This window comes from Fulmarus glacialis, unplaced genomic scaffold, assembly GCF_000690835.1.
Source record: "Fulmarus glacialis isolate BGI_N327 unplaced genomic scaffold, ASM69083v1 scaffold10275, whole genome shotgun sequence".
In the NCBI taxonomy this organism is placed as follows: Eukaryota; Metazoa; Chordata; class Aves; order Procellariiformes; family Procellariidae; genus Fulmarus; species Fulmarus glacialis.
In genome coordinates, this window is record NW_009213629.1 from 9,739 (window position 1) to 27,616 (window position 17,878).

The 17,878-nt window shown below is 37.7% G+C and overlaps 1 protein-coding gene across 1 annotated transcript; it reads right to left on the reverse strand.

Moving 5' to 3' along the window:
- Nucleotides 1-2,122: 2,122 nt before the first annotated feature.
- On the reverse strand, nt 2,123-17,598 carry LOC104077133 (delta and Notch-like epidermal growth factor-related receptor). Its single transcript, XM_009578256.1, has 4 exons — nt 17,492-17,598; nt 16,234-16,365; nt 10,143-10,389; nt 2,123-3,215 (listed from the first exon to the last, which is right to left on the reverse strand). The coding sequence occupies exons 3-4, from the start codon at nt 10,364-10,366 to the stop codon at nt 3,104-3,106; spliced, it is 336 nt and encodes a 111-aa protein (XP_009576551.1). The 5' UTR covers nt 10,367-10,389; nt 16,234-16,365; nt 17,492-17,598; the 3' UTR covers nt 2,123-3,103.
- Nucleotides 17,599-17,878: the final 280 nt, after the last annotated feature.

The window sequence follows — 17,878 nt, forward strand, 5'->3', positions numbered from 1 at the left end:
GTATACCCTCAGAAAGACATGATCTGGCATATAAAGACAGTAACCAACTTGTTCTAGCAGCTTCAGAGCTGGGATAAAAACTCAGGATAGGTTTGCTCCCTCCAGGTCTGAGGGCTGCTCCATCTGGCAGGCAGTGCAGTGCCTCACAAATATCTCAGAAGTGCACGGATTCAGGCGTAGTGCATGCATAACTTGCCATCAGAGTTCAATAAAATAAATTGGAAGCAGCAAAAGTAATTTTCAAAGAAGAATTCACAGGAAGCGCAGGATGATTTACAGAAGCTAGAGGCTGCAAGCTGACAAGAAAATAGCTCCTCACAAATTACTTATCTTTCAGGTCAGTCACTTGAGAGAAATATAGGATGGTCAAGAATCACTACCAAGGTGTGATTTGTATGCAGAAGAGCTGCTGCTCATTGCAACGTCTCTCTAGTAAAATATGGACTATGAATATGTATGTTCCCTAGAACAACAGAGTTGCTTGTTTCCTTACTTTGTATAGATTTGCAGTTCTTCAAAGATAAACCAGTATTTTACGACTGAAAAGGCCAAAAACTCTGAAGAATTAGTATTTCCTTTCTATCTTATTAACAAATCAATTATAACAACAATGTATTTGCCCCTGTTCCACACAAGTTACAAAAAATGGCATAGGGTATAGCTTGTTCTTGACCCTTCTTTCTAAGGGGTTCTTAAAACATTCCTAGAAGTCACCATAAACAGGAGTTTCCACACCTGGAATAAAGCAGCAGCACCAAACTGTACCAGTGAAAAAGCTAGTCTGACAGCCACGAGGTGCAAATGCACAACCTTTGTCATGGAAAACTATGCCCGAAGAATTAAAGGGAGGCTTGAATCTAATTTCTTTAGGTCTCTTACTACTAATTATTGTCTTGGGCCAGCATCATTGAAAGCCCATGGTAGCAGATACAGAATGTCAGGAAAGGTATTCTGGATTTCTGAGATGCATTTGGCGTTTCCATAATTCAAACACAGTGTTACCAACCTGCATATTCACCATCCAGCCATTCCAAACAGTAAGAGAATCCTTTGTGCAGTGCTTCCCTTTAACAGTTCTACTAGAATATGTTTTCATTCCCTTTCCTTTACAACATTTCAAATTTGGCCCGTATCTGCTGCATTTATTCTCTTTTGGTTTGTTTGGTTTTGGGGTTTGGTTTTTTTTGGTGGTGAACTAGAATGTAACCTCACAATAAAAAATACATTTTAGCAACTCTAACAGCTTGATTTGCAATAATTTGTCTACCTCTTGTCAGCACTAATTGTGCAAGATGTGGAAAATAATTCAATTGCTATGACTGTAACCAGAAGCTGTAATAATAATGAAATTCAAAATTAAAAGTAACATACCAGATGCACTCTGCCCACCTAAGCGAGACAGTAAAACGAGTGGCAGCTTTTTTATCTTTACAATTCTTAATTACGTTTGACTTTAGTGGCTGATCTGAGGTCTGGAGATGTCAGCGGTTGCAAGGAAAGGGAAGGACTGCCTGAGCCAACGGCTGTCCTCACACAGAGATGATCAAAGTTCCTGGTGACGTCTTTTTTCTGTCTGGAAATGTTATTTATATGAAATATGAAGATTTGGGATACATTCCAAGGTTTCTGAACATTAAGAGATCAACCCGAGCTTAGCCCTTCAGTGCTTATCAGCCTGTAATATAACAGTACTGACTGGACATAGCACAGCACCGTGCAGCAGGATCTATAGGTAGCTATAGCAATTTGCCTCTATACCATGCAGTCTCGGCTTCCCCAGTAGCAGGCCTCTTTGAAACACAAAGTCAGATCAAGCCTACTCACATAAACAGGTTGTTCTGTGACAAAACCTTACTCTTGCTATAACTTGGAGCCCAGATTTGCAGTCAGATCCACTCAGGAACAGGTTGTGGTGCATATGTCCTGGACTGCATCTCTCCTCTGTTGCTGTATTGGTCTCACTTTTGAGAGATTACCTTGATAATAAAGCCCATTTTTTCCTTTTCAAATTAACAGCTGGAATATCTTCTTTTAGCATTCTTTATAACACATTATATGCTTGTGTCCTTTCAAATTTATAGACAACACTGCACTTTCAAATGAAGAAAAACAAAGAAACAGCTGCAATCTTCACTTGATAACATTTATTCAATATTTTCTGAAATAAGCAAGAATTTTAAGAAGCCCATAAGCAATCAAATACAGCCACAAAACCCCCATACTGATCCTAAATAAGAAGCACTATGAGAAATACACAATATTTCATGAAACAATACTGTACATCAATAACCTTCAGGAAACAAACAACTCAAACCATATGCTTAATTTACTCACAATATAAAAAACTGTAACCTTTAAAGAAAAATATAGACTGAGTCCAATTGTAGGATCCAATCCCATGCCCACTGAAGTCAATGGAAGTTCTCTCATTGATTTCAATGTTTAAAGGATCATGCCCTTACTTTGCCTCAAGAGGCACTTTAATTATTGTACAAGGCCTAGCCTGAATACTATTACAAAAATGTCAAACATCAACTCAAGAGTATGTTTCAGCAACTTTCAGGAAATAATGGAGAAATAGGTTATCTATCCATGCATGGAATAAGGCAAAAGCTAATTCATTCAGATTAGGAATAATAATTTTTACTAGTTTCTTCTTCACAACACAAACATTTTAGACTTTTTTAATTAATGGATATATTATATATCATATTATGCTTCACATTTTTCCTACCTCTACTGAGAAAGCTGTCACTGACATGTCATAAAGAACTCCTCATTAATTATTGTTTTCTGTTCTGTTACAACCACAAGAAACTCATCTGGGTTTAGTAATAGTGTCTACCAAGAAAAAAGCACACACTATCATAAGCTTATAGTTTATAGAGCTCAAGGTACATTAAAATGTAATTCATGAAGTTCACAAATTCTGTTTTAAAATATTTTTCCAAACTAAAAGCTGCAGAAAATTGGTTCTTAAATATTCTACAGAAAATTCTGAAGCATCTAATGGTTTAAATTACTTATGCTTTCTTCTTAAAAATATTCAAATTAGGTTAATAGCCCATCCTTTTGAAAAATAATCCAAAAAAGATACACTAGATTACAAATCTTTTGTCTTAATCAGTGTAACCAAAGGTTTGTCATCTGGGCTGTAATCTTCATAAGCAATGGGGGTTGCATCATACATTGCAGGTCGGGATTTCTTGCCAAACCTGGAAACAAAAGAAAGATTTTGGTGACAAGAGAAGTATGAATGAGTTAATGGCAACAACCCACTGAATTATGGTATGCGGTCAGAAACAAACCCAGAGAGCCTAAATAAATTCTGAATTGTATTACAACATGCCAGAAGTAGAGAAGGTTAAATATCTGAACTGTGACTTTTGAAATATATGTATCAAATAAAAAAATAGAAAAATCTTCTTGCAAACAAGGAACAGATTCCATATCAAAGGCTACAGGAATTCTGCTGCGGAATTCAGGAGTATCAGAATATGGGAAGACTGTGGAAGGCGAGAGTGAAACTGATACAGTTTCAGCAAGGCCAGAATTTTATTTTAGAGCCTGCTGTAACAACCAATATTAAAGTCAGGTCATATATATTTACAAAAAGTAAATAATAGACAATTATGTGACATTTGCATTTGGAAATGCAATAGTTGTGCACTGAATTGAGTTATAAGCTATAGACAAAGCATTTAAAAACTGAACTTGAAGTCTTCGGTCACCTGACACCCACTTGAGAAGCACGTTTAAATTATCAACATGCTGCACACTATTTGCAACACTAGCAAAATTAATGGCAGTTAGGATATTGCAATGCCACATACACATACTAATCTAGCAAAGGTTCACAAGCAAGAGAATCGCATCGGCAGCATGCTCCTCCTGGGCAAGCACCACTGCTAAGAACCAGGCTGTGTCATTGGGGCCCCCGTGCTGGCATATCCAGAACTCCTTTAGGTGCCTTTGCACTGCATAGACAGTCTGTCACCCTTCTGATCATTTATTAAGATACAAAAATAGTGCTAAAAATGCAACTTGAAAGTGGAAAAATGACTAAAGTGTTCTGACTACAATTACAGGAACTTTAAATAACAAAAAGGATCACAGGAAAATGGGGCAAAAAAGGGTCAAGTCTGCTTTCCTTAAGGACCTGATGCAGAGAAAATACTAACACAGAAACAGAAAGACTTATTTATGTAGTGATCCACAGTAAGGATTCTTTTTATTCCCTTCTTATGTACCATATTAAGTCTATACTAATTTAAGTTGTGCACACTGGAAGGTGAGATTCAGAAAATTCAGATTTTGAGGACAATATTTAGACCAAACCAAAATTAACTTCATTTTCTTCCAAGATTTTTATGCAACTTCCTGACTGTTCCAATTTAATTCTTGACTGTTTTCAGGGATCTAGAATTGTTGACAAAACTAAAATGGCTGGAAGCATTATGATCTTTATGGTAGAAATCTCATTTTTCAAAGTACTTCAGCTGTCAATAAGGCCACACTAGATACATTTCCATGCATGAATGTCTGCTTTCTTCTATAGTTTACTTTAATAAATACAGACAGGCCATGTTTGCTCATCAGTATCATGATGGATAAACCTGATTTTCTGTAAATGAGATAAAATTCCAAGAATTGAATGAAGGAATCAAGTTATGGCATCTTACTAAATCAGAGGCAGCAATGAATTCTGAATCACCCTTTGTCTCCGTCGCTCTCAAGAGTTTAAAGGAAGTAGAGCTTTGCATAGATACGAATGATGATGAACATTCTCCAGTGATTTCAGTCAAATTTTGCCCCTTCTGACAGGTAGAGAACACATGGCTTATTGCACACGGTGAAGCAGTACAGAAATCTCTTCCCTTCTGTAGGTCAGGGTTGACATGCGCCCCTAATTAGAAAACGCTGAGAAAAGACCACAGCACATGTGCTAGTTGTTTGTGGCCTGGCTGAGCCATCTAGCTGGTAGACCACATAGCTTTGATCAGGCGGTTCAGAAGCCAGTCCCTGCTTGTAACAGCAAACAGAGTTAACACAAACCTCAGAGGTCTCAAAACAGAATTGTTTTGAGGGAAGTCTTAGTTCAATGGGTGTGTATCTGGTAGGATTGCACAAGGATGCTATTTTATCATTTAATTGATGACATAAAAGAAAACACAAAACAATTACCAATACAATCTGCAAGAGACAACAATTCAAGGGGTAATAAATGGTGAAAAGATGCAGGTCCCTGCTACAGAGCATACTGGATCAATTAATAGGCTGCTTACAACGAAAGCACATACAAACAAATGAATAAAGATTTCTTCCAGTGCAACCAAATACAAGATTATTCATCTAACAAAGAGTATACGCTGTGGGGAAATCTCAATCCTGGGAAGCACTGAATCTGGAAAAAGACTGAAGGGACATGATGGATAATCAGTTTAACATTAACTTTAATGCCATACTGTGTCTGATGAACAATTATGTGCTTAAAGCGGTAAACAGAGTGTATCAGTAGGACTAGGGAAGTTCTATGGCCTCTACATTTAGCATTGACATGTCCATTCATGAGTGATGATAGTGTTCCAATGTGTATATCAGAGATACTTACCAGTGGCATAGGGAGCATCACAAAGTCAAGTAAATGTCATGAGAATTAGAAAATATATTTTGCAATGAAACATTGAATAAGAGCGACCTGTGTAACTTGACAAAGAGACCGAGGGTTCTGTGACAATTTTGGGGACAGTATATACTCAGTGTAGGAATTCTTCTTGGCACAGGAAGCTCCACGCATGCGTGCGTGTGCGTGCGTGTGTGTGTGTGACAGAGACTGCAAATTCTACTTCACATATGGAATGGGGTTGCCCCTTCCACTTCCTTAGAAGGACATTTCAAAAGGTGGCTAACCATAGAGACTCATTAACCTCAACAATTCCTTTCAAGTAGAAGACTTTTGAGAACATTGGACGGCTGAACCCTAAGGAAATGGTATCCTCCAACTTCTGTGGGATAGGCTGGAGTTCAGAGTTTCTCCAGAAGCAGAAGAAAGAAACTACGTGTTGCTACTCTGTTCAGAAACAGCAACTGGTATAAGGAGTCCACAAATAGAGTTTAAACAAGAGAAGGAAAATAGAGAGACCAGAATTTAAAAAAAAAAAAAAAAAGCATACCCCCAGGAGGAAGGGATTATTTTTGCCTCCACAGGAAGAGAATGAGAAGATTAATTTCCTCTGCATTATTCAGAGAAAAGGCCATTTGCGCAAGTGGTATTTTGTGTTCCTTAGTATAATTGAACTATAATCCTAGAGTTCCCACAAAGTTGAGACTCTGGCAGAGGATGTATATAAGCAATTGGCATGTGCTGTGGAGACCAGAATACTTCTCCATGTGATCATAGTAGGTCATAGTAGATCACAAAGAGGTACCTGACTGAAATTCATCACTGAAACCTATGTCAGAAAATGGTAAGAAATGAGCATGTGCTGAAGCTCATCAGATTCAGGAGTCTTAGGACGTTGCAGTCTAACACAGCCGACTCGAACACAGGAACGTGGAGAATGTGCAGTGGAGAAAAGCTTACCCTGCTGTGACAAGGTGACTTAATCAGAGTCTGATGAACCAGACTCTCCAACCCACACATAGACAGAACAAGAGTCAGCACATGAAAGTAAAAATTAAAGAAACTACACCATAAGTAGTGCATGAAGTCTAATGCTAATGACATCTAGACATACAAAAAATTTACGGTAGTAAAGTCTCTGTAACCAGATATTTTGTGAACTCAGTGTGGATCCTTTTCTAAAGCAAATGATCCAGTTTCAATAACAGATCCTGGTTCCAATTCAGTGAAGTCTTTCGGCTGCAGTAGCCAGTGGTCAATTATTTCATTACAGTGTTCTCTTCTGGCTTTAAAATGTTAAGTTTTAACATAAAAGGAGTATTTATTTACTGTCTGCATAATGAATACTAAAGAGACCTGTGCTTCACCTGGCTAGAAAACTATCTAGTTCTGATTTGCTAATCCTAAGAACATTCACTAAATGCAGACATTTACTAGTAATGATCTTTGAGCACATTCGTTTTCTCTTACAGCAAGTACCTTGATTAGTAAAGATCAAATTATAAAAAATGATCAAGAAAAAGACCTGCTGAGAAACATGAACAAGTAATTTTAAAATAATTTACTGAATATGCAACAGGCATCCACACTCCTTGGACACCTACTGACTTTAACAGAAACCTTACATTAAAGAAAATAATCTACTAACTTTTTCCTAGGCCTCCATTTTCCAAAATCGCTAATAAGTTTGGGTAGCTAAGTGGGAAAGGGAATGATTTTCAGAAAATGCTGAGAATCTATTATTTGAAAATAGATCTCTTAGGTACAGCAATTCTGAAAATTCAGACCTTGGTATTTTTAATATGCAGATTTAAGAGTTTATGCAAAAATAACTATAAAAGTTGTGCTTCTTTTCCTGGATTGAAATGACCAAAGCGGTATTTTATATCTTCCTGAAACCAAAATAAACACAATAATCTTCACACTAAACCTCTGTGAATTACCTGACTTGGCAGCTCTATCTTGGATTTTTATAAGGCATCCATTCTGTGAGAGGCACAGAGAATTATTTGGAATGAAAACATTTATTTTCATTTGCATTAAGTAGAAACACTTTCCCCAAGATAGGGAAACCCTTTATTGACAGGTTCCAATAATGTCATTTTCAACTGCATAATATGGGTCTGAAAAATCATCATGAATATATCCCAGTCTCAGCACTTCTTCAGAGGTTATTTAACCCTGATGAAAACTTGTTTTTCTAAACTTCTGCCTTCCGTAATAAACATAGATTCATTCAGAGTAATCCCGACACTAGCAATAAAGACCTGAACTAGCCCAGCTTCCAAGATTTGGAAGGTTTCATGTGAGAAATCTTTTACCATTTCCATTACCTACTGGTGAAACTGTAAAAGGCGAGGAAAATTCAGGTTAAAAAGATCCTGCCTTGCTGGTACACTTTTCCTTGGTACCCCCAGATAGAAAGCTGCCAAATTTGCTTAAAGAAATAAGTAAGAAAACCCAGGTGTTTCACACTGTTCCTCAGGAGACCAATTCCAGTCCTCGGGGAAGTGCGAAGTACCACTTCAGCGAGTAGTAACGGAACGGGATTGACACATTCATCACTGCTGCAGCAGTGGGAGGGGTGTTTAATTTGAAAGATTAACAGTATCATTTTGCACCTTGCTCTCCACCTTTGGAGATGTGTAGTACACAACAGTAGACATTCTGAAGGCCAGATAATAAAAAACTATAAAGCTTTTTATGGGCCATAAAGCAACTCCCTCCTCTCCCAACACACCACTAAAGGAAAAAGGAGTTCTCAGGGTGTGTGTGGTGTGGAGATGCTGAGCTCCTACTGGAACAGATGCAAGGCTAAGTGGCAAAGGAGACTTCAAGGGAAGACTTAAAAGAACACTGATTTTATTGCTATGTTAAATCAAGGATACTTCTTTTTAAAATATTTACTGACTAATATATTTTGACAATGAACAAATGTTTTATTGTAAATCTAGTTGAAACAGTTTAAAGAGCTACTGCCCAAAGCTGCGATGTGATTAACGGAGTCTGTGGGAACTCCTCATCCATTTCAGATAACTTTGACGACTTCAGCAGTGGTACAAATTAACCTATTTAATAGGCACTGAAACAGAACTGGAGTATTTGGAAAATGAATTACCAGCAATCACCAACCAATATGCAGCATTTTGCCATGTCAATGCACAGGAATGTGTCTCCCTCTTTTAAAAGCATTTTAATGGTAAGACACATGAACACTCTTGTTGGAATTTGAAGTGACCTTGACAAATCAAAGAAATGGGAAAAAGAAACCACAAAAATGAAAGTTCTACCCTATTAAGAGAGATGTCAAATACAGAAGAAACAATACTGGCTAGGAAGCAAAATGGCACAGAGGATCTTGGGTTGAGGAAAAGGTCTAACAGGTCACAAAATTAAATCATCAGTCACTAGTGTAATGCAAATTAAAAAAAAAAAAAGCAAGCAGGTTTCATTTTCAGATGTATGAACAGCAATGCCATAAATAAGATGCAGGAGGTGATTATTCAGTTCATTTGGTACAGGTAAAGCTTCAGCCAGAGAACTATTTCCAGCTTTAGGGACCACCCTTCAAACAAAAAGACAGACAATCTGGAGTGTGTCCCAGGGAGACAGTAAAGAAGCTGACATGATGCAGGAGGAGGAGATACCTGAAGAATGGGTTAGTTTAGTCTAGGGAAGAAAAAGATTGTTTTGCTTTGTTTTTATTATAAAAAAGAGGGGAGGGGACACAACACCTGATGTACATGATTACTATAAAGGGAACAGTGATAAATTGTTCTTCATGACAACCTGAAGAGCAGTAAGAAAGAAGGAGCCTAATTCATAGCAAAGAAAATCTAGGTTAGATTTTAGGAAAGCCCTTTCTAACTCTATTCAACTCCTTTGGAAGTTTTTAAACGATTGTTGGCAGGGAGCTAGGTATAATTAATGCTATATCGGTGCAATGGCTTACACTTGAGCTCTTGAATCCCTTACAGTCCTACCGCTGTATTATTCTGACACCCAATGCCCTGGCTTGCAAATGCGCCATTAAAATTAAAAGTCAAAAAATTACTGTCTCTAGGAAAGCAAGTAAGATCCTAATTTTGAGGCAAACAGGAACACAAAAATGAGTGATTTGTAGAGAGTCTCACTAAATAATCTGGTAAATTAGTCACAAAAATCAACGTGCCTTTGCTATCTAATCAAATTACCTGTGGGTATCAGTTAAAGGGTATTTACATCCCAAACAGAAGATCTTACAGGCTAGGAGCTCTGCATCTGTCCCTCTTCACCAGTTACACCAAAGAAATTCAATATAACTCCCTCTGTTTTCAAGGAGTTGAGCTGGTTTATCACACTTCAGATGAGAATAGAATAGGGATTAAAAAAAAAAAAAAAAACCCCAAGCAATGCCTGTGATCCTGTTTTTTCACAGCGAAGCAGCCCAACTCTGCCAACAGCAGTTAGATGCACTATGCATGGACTGAAATTATGTATCGTAACAGATTTCGTTTAAATTACCATCCCCAGAACAAACCTGGCGTGTCGGATAGAAGCAATTGCACTACTGAATTCACTGTCAATGCTTCTGCAGTTGTAAAATTCTTCATAGGCTGGCCTGGAAGAGCCTTGATATTCGATGCGACTGATGCGACATATGCCCACAATCAGAATGATCAGCATCAGGACAAACGCTACGCAGAGAGCCCCAATTATGATGTACAGGGAGTGACGGGGCATATTTGTTAGACTCTCTGCCATATGCCCGGACTTCCACTGCAGATCTGCCGATAAGAAATAAAAGGTTATCATTAATTAGTAATTTATATCCAAAAAATGTGATATTCTTTATGATAATTCCAATATTTCTGTGGAGACTTTTGAAGCTAGGGGGATATGTAATTTGAACCTTCCCAGGCTCTGTTATGGATATGTCACCATGCCTAACATGCAACAAATTTGAATAGCACTGTCTTGATCATTCACCCATCTTATTTGTAGACTTTTAAGGTCGTATAGGAACACTTATCTAGTTTGATCTCCTGTATAACCCAAGTCATAGAAAGTCATCTAGTTATTCTTGCATTATGTTATAATACGCTATAGGCTCTCTAAAGGCAGGCACTTTTTATGTACAAGCTTCTAGTAATCCATCAATTCTCTGTGCAGTTTGTTCTAATAGTTAGTGAACCCTTCCACTAACACGTGTGATTTAGTATGTATTAAACATGCTTGGTTTTTAATTTTAAACTCAGGCTTTTGTTATGCCTATCTCCACCAGACTGCAGAGACTTCAAAACCAGCATTTCAAGGACAAAAAGGACATCTCATAAGGTGCTACAGTACTGAGCCCACTAGAGTCTTCTCTCAAGCATAATTTGAGAGGTCTCAAAGCAGACGTTAAAGTAAAGCCAATCTGGAAGAGGCTTCTTCTATTTATGTATTCCAGACCTTCTTTATAAATATTCTTGATGCCCAAACTACTGTCTATCAATGCCAAACAGATTGTCTATCAATTGCCTATGTCCTCAGATCTGTTTTTCTCTAGTATGGGTCAGAGTATTTCTAATTAACCTGTACTTCCCTCTAAGGTTCATTTTTGGCAGTCTTTTAAGCCTATGGTCTCATAAATTATTTTAAACCAGAAACAGACTTGAATCATTCTGACTACAGAAATCTGACACTCTGCAGAAGTTATTTCTTAGGTGATTGTACCTTTTTCAAATGGATTTCTGCTTTGCACTGGTTTAGAAACTCCCTTTACTTAATCACAAACAGTCTGGGAACAGGGCTTCTATATTCTCAGAAGCCACCTCTCGAGGATGATGATGGTGGCAGATAACTGATTTGAGCACCTGAGCTGAAATCACAAGTTTAGTGGCATTTGTGGATATAATCTACATCTATGGTAGAAATACGGGGGAATGTATAAGTACAGAAAAAAAAAATCCATTTTAGAGGAAGGTAGGGAGAAAGCCTGAAGCTGTAACATGTGGGATTCACCTGGGCAGAGTTTGAAGAAATGGTTGCTCTTTGTTTACAATAGTGAAGGTCATCCCGGAGCACCTCTGAGCTTGGGCTTGCTTAGACCTTTGGTCCACAAATGCGAGCTTAGTTTACAGGACTGACTGCTTGTTTGTGTTATCTTCTTCAGAGATCAGTAAAGTTTTGATCGGCCTGAATCATTCAGTGTTTTAATGTTTCTAAAGTGCTGTTACTGCAATTTGCCCAGTTGGGTTATGAGGGAGAGAATACAGCTGTGCTCTGTGCAGTTTGGGATGGGTTTCTATTTCTGTTCTGCAGCACATTCATCACACATGGTGGTTTCTGTCAGGTTGTCAGAGTAGGCCAAATTCAAATCTAATGTGTGCAGATATATGGCAAGACACTTCTGATTTAGATTCCATGTCTTCCATCTCTGGATGATAAGGATGAGAGAAATTTCTTCCTTTCTTCCTCACCCGATAAAAATATGAAGACTAACAGCTTATACTCCAAAGATTAGAAAGAACATATGACAGCTCAAAATCACAGCATTCTTAGTTGTCATAGTAATGTTCATAAAATTAATTAAGAATTAAATTTCAATGCACACCACACAGTCTGTACTAGAAATTCTTCATAATGTTAGTTTTCAAGTAACCACATGATTTGGCTTACCTTGGAAACGACATCAATAATTACAGAAGTGGCACAGGTAATGATATTAACAAATAACCAGCAGGCATTAGAGAATTCATACGAGACATTTTGTAAGCATTTTTACAGTGAATGCTCCATTAACTTTTTAGGCAAATACATTTCATTTTGAAAGGAAAAATATCCTCTTTATAATTAAGACTGCTTTAATCCTATTTAATTGGAATTGCTAACACTGGTAAGGACCATAAGATGATATAATAAATATCACAGTTCATCCAGGCAACATATATCTTGTCTAGTTTGTTGTATATACAGCACTTGAAAATTAAAGAGTACAGTTTGACAAGAAGATAACCCTGAAATCTTGTTAGGGTAGTCACTTCAAGCAGATAAAACAGCTGGTGAAAAAATGGGGAACTATTAATAGTAAATAGAGAGTTGTTCTACAAAAAAGACTAAGTACCAACAGCCTCCTTCACGGCTAGTAACAGAAAATCACAAAAGATGAAACGTGATCTATTTAGTCAAATGACTCCTGAACATCGGCTTGTCCCCCTCTTGAGAAGCCTGAAGCCTGGTTTCATCATGTCTTTTTCTAGCATTCTGAGGGATGGTCCAATACAAAGAAAGTCAGTATGCAGTGTTTAAATTTAATTTCCAATACATTATTAACCATTATGTACCAATTGCTGAAACAATATGATAAATAGGACAAGGAGATATGGGAAGATGAACTGAAGCGGATTTATTAATAGATTCAATCTTTAGAGCTGAACAGAAATCCACTGCACCATTGACTTAGCTCCAGTGAGATCAGAAGTGCTGCACCTGTTTATAAAAGAGCTGGATATGGCCTTTCTAGATATGATTAGAATTGGGTTCACATCAGTTGGTCAACTCGCAGCTCAGGGCAAGACAGTGAGCACAAAGGTCTTCCCATGGATACATAGTTCTGTAGAAAAAAATCAGCAGATCAAAATGCTTTTAATCCTTTCTGCAAAGTGATTTCTTTAGAACTCAATCCCTCTCTATTTGCCTAATCCTTTATATACCTGTTAAAATCCAAGCGCTTTAGGAAAGCTTCCACAGCTTTGTGTATAAGCCACTGCGCTGGTTAGAGAGGCTGCATGTCCATACTTACACCTGACTATTGTGAAGTATCATGGTGTCCCATAACAGCACATCATTTTACTTTGATGCTGCGTCAAAGTGACTTTAATAGCAAGGGAACATCAGATATTTGCTGATGTTAAGCTTATTGAAGAAACTATTTGGTAACTCTCAAATTTTAAACTTAATTGTTCTTTCAAATGTATCTTTATGTGACTATGAAAAAAATTTTTTTCCTGTTTTCATTCCTTTAAGACCAATCCAAATCAGAATTTTCTAGATTGCATTTTTTTATATCTCCTATATTATTATTATTACATATATACACTCTATTAGCTATCCTGATTTGTTGGATAAAAAACACAGTAATTTCAACCTCTTCAATTGAGAACAATTGCCATGAACAATACTATATGATTTATTCTCTAAAGGTTGAGATGGAAAGAAAAGGTCTAATATTTCTGGTTAAGAATCAGCCTTGCAGTGTTATCAATGCCAGCTAACACTCAGATAATTCCCTGCCTCCTGTCATAGCAGTCACAAGATAAAACAACAAATCAGACTGTCAAAGGCTTAAAACAGCAACAACAAAGTGCTGTTGCTTCTTCCCATCATTTTAACTTACACAGTTTGCAAGTGTGTAATACAAGCAGAATATCCAAGTTCTTGAGCAGCAGGCAAGGCCACTGCAGTTCAACTACAAACAGATGCTACGTGTAGAGAAATATGCACTAAGCAGAGACAATCCCCTTGCTCAAGAGAACAAAGTTTAAGCAGAATTTCATCCACTGTCTCTCTCTTCTACACTTACAAATGAGGTCAGAAAGGAGTTAATATTGACCAACCACAGATGTAAGCTTGAACCTACCTGTCAGATATAGTGCTTAGGTGCATGCGTCCCCCACAGGGGAAGGCAGGAATAATGGAGTAGCTGGACAGTAGAAAAGGCTCTTTCCACCCTCTGTTCTGCTTCTCTCATTTTCCCATGTGTTTATATGCACCTCAGTATGTATCTGTGGTGCAAACAGCCAAACTCTTAGTGACTAAAGCATGACAGCCAAAGGAGGACTCCAGAACAAGCATCACTGATTTCATATAGCACATCTGCAGGGCTCAGAAAGCATGTTTCCCTTTGGCAGCTATTAATTCCATAACATAACAGAAATGCAATTGTTACTACATCAAGGTACTCCAGGAAGTATGTTTCCAGGATGATTATTGCTTTCTCCAAGAACTAAACTCCTCTGTCTGTCAGCTGACCGCTTATTAGCTAGGGCAGGCAGAATTACACCGCCTTGCTGACCAACTTGGACATGCATGCTTCAGGTATCACTAACAAGAGCTTGTCAGTAAAAGCTCATCTGAGCACCTTTTAGCACGAGGAATATGGCATACAGATAGCATGCAACATTGTGCTTCCCAGTGTCACGATGGTTCTGTACCACACGGGGAAGTGTGTGTGCCATTCAGAGACAACAAAAAGACAGTGCTGTCACCATCTCTGGACTAGCTAGCAATGCTCTTCTGCAGTCTTTGCTTTCAACAGAAAGCACTGAAGCTGAATTCACAACCAACAATTACAGGGAGAGAAGGTCATAAACTTGTCAAGATAAAACTTTTGTGTCAGTCCAGGTGTGAACAGAGTTGTCTTCTGGGTTAAAGTAAGGACTAACGTCAAGAATAGAAATCAACTTAAAAAGCAGTTGATACATTTAAGTAAAGTTTAAGTAAAAGGGCGTAAAAGAGAGAAGCTTCATATGCTCCTTGTGTAAATGAGATATAGAAAACATTTTTTATTCCAGCCTTTGTGTAGGTATTTTCTCATGAATGTACAATAGGATCTTTCTGAGTCCCTTTTTCTGTTTATTTTTTAGTCTATCACTTATCCCTGCAACATTGGCTGTGCGAAGTGGTCTAAATCCCCTCACATAAACTTGTGTATCTGTATAATGACACGAAGGGATCTATGACCACAGTACCTGAGCATTCAAGCAGTTAAATACACAGCTAAACCCCCCCAGTAAAGACAACATCTGTAGCCCAAGAACAAGACATCAGGGAAATACAAAGCAGCTCCATGAGCAGCAGAACCAATGAAGCCTAATTTCCATTCTAACTGTTCCACAGTTGGGCTTCATACCTTCTTCCTCTCCTGGACTCTCTACTGCTCCATAAGGGTGCCTTACACTGAAGCTCTTCTCTATGCTAAGAAGCGAGATCACACTGAAGCTGTTCCTTCACTAGACCCACCAATGGAACTTTTCTAAGTCTTACTAAATGCTTAGGAAATACTTTGTTTTCAAGATCTTTACCTTTCTAATAAATTTAGTGGAAATCAGCCTATTGTTGGAAAAGTTACTCCTGAACAAGCTGGTAAATGCATGCACACGCAAGTCACAGCACAGTTACACAGGACTTGTGTCCTTAGGTAAGCGAGTTCAGAATTGTTTTGCTGAAACATCACTAGAACTGCAGGTGCTCAGAAGCCAACACAAGTCTGTGAGGGCCATGCTTATAGCGCTATGGAAGTACACTTTACCCAAGGTAAGTATGAAAGTAAGCTCTGAAGCATAAGTGCAATTAAAAGGCAAAGTGCGCAGCTGCTTAGTGCGCAGCTGCTTAGTGCGCAGCTGTGAGATAGCATCTCTGACAATCTAGCTCAACACATCTCAAAGTAGGGTGCCCAGAAACAGAATTTTCTAACTTTCATAGCCACTTTTGAAATGTTATGGCCTAAAATAAAATGCATTTAACAGAATTATGATAATTTACAGAAGATTCAGAGTATTTGTGCAGATAGGTATTTAGAGACAAATATAAATTTCTTTATTATAATGTATCATTTTTAGAAATTTTTAGAAAACTACAAAACTTACGTATTTCGCAGTTTGCACCGACCCATCCGTGTGGACAATGGCAGATGTAACCACCAGGCTGGTCTATGCAAGTCCCAGCATGGTGACATGGGTTGCTGTCACAGTCATTTACATCAGTTTCACATTCTTCACCTTACATCGGGAAAAAAAACCAACAAAAAAAAAATTTCTATATAGCAGGTGCCTCATGTAGCAGGTACCTCATCAATCATTTAATTTTTCTCTAGCTGCAAAACACCTTATAGCTCAATAGTATCTTTATTCTCAGAACATCAAAAGTATTCTATAACTGTTCAAGTGTTTCAAGAAATAAGTCTCAAGTAGTTTCCTTCTTCCAAGAAGAAAATATTATCCTCATTCAACCAAAGTTGTGAAAACAAAGTCCGGGGGCTAAGTGACTTGACTAACCTCACCCAGATTATGTGTGTCTCATTTCAATATAAGTTCCATCCCAAGAAAATATGGTATAAGAATTTATCATGTATATTCTGAAGTGCTATACAATAATGTAGATAATCGGAGCCTCTGAGAAACAGCCACTGTACAACGGAAAGCTAATTCTTTTCAAAAAAAAAGACCTTTAATTAACACAGATCAAAAAGCACGATTTGATCTACAAACCATGAATGGGTTTATCTATTACTATCACATTGGATATTACCTTACATGACTAACAGAACATCAGGTTGTAAATTATCTTGACAGCAGATATTTGGATTACACCAATCATGTCAGTTTAAAAAGAAGACCAAAGGATTAAATGGGCTGCTTGCCATTACTCTGAAAGTGTAAATTGATTCATAACAAGCACTTTAGGGCTTTTAGCAATTGCATATTAAGGTATAAGGTATAAGGAATAAGTTGTTTCTTCAGCTCACAGTAACTAAGGTCAATGTTAAAACATTTTCCAGTTTTAAAAGTGTCCAATTAGTATATTGGCTTACCTGGAAGTCTTCAAACTGTTATTTTTAAAATGCAATCTAGTCTCAAGCAGTAAGGTCATAAGGCATGTTAAGCAGCTGTTAGCTTATCGAATTCTCTTTAGTAATAGGCTTTTTTTTTCTGCAAAATTTTTAAAGTTGAAAACAGTTGCAAGTAATACCAAGAATTTTTCATTCTCACTAGACTGATTACAATTCAGCAAAGTCCAAATTAATTTGTTTCCTTGATGGGACACAGTCTTACTTGGTATTTGTCTTCTTTTGGACACAGTGAACACTGACAACTAGATGTTCTGTGTAATGTACAAATTACTTGCCTGTATATCCAGGTGCACAAATACATGTAGCATTTAGACCTTCACTGTCACAAGTGCCACCGTTCTGACAGTTGATGTTTACACAAGGATCTTTGTATAATTCACAGTGCCTTCCTGAAAAGGTAAATTAGTAATTGCCATTAACATGACCTATACTGACAGCATGAAATCAGTACATGCGACGACTTAACTTCATGTGGATGAGCACAATGATGTGCAGCCTCCAAGCCTGTCCTATTAGGCTAATGCCAGAAGACTAAAGCCATATATTTTATGGTGACTAAACTTTTTACACACATGCCTCCTCCCTGCTCTTCCCACCCACTGAGGCTTTGGGATAAGAGAGGTAGGGCAATTTCTGTTAACAAGAACTGCTGGAGTGTCTAT

Bases quoted from the DNA above. Each gene is read 5' to 3' on its own strand.
- LOC104077133 (XM_009578256.1), bottom strand. From the start codon at position 10,366: ATGGCAGAGAGTCTAACAAATATGCCCCGTCACTCCCTGTACATCATA. The intron at 3,216-10,142 runs GTTTGTTCTGGG...TTTTGTTTCCAG, and splicing joins GCTTCTATCCGACACGCCAG to GTTTGGCAAGAAATCCCGAC.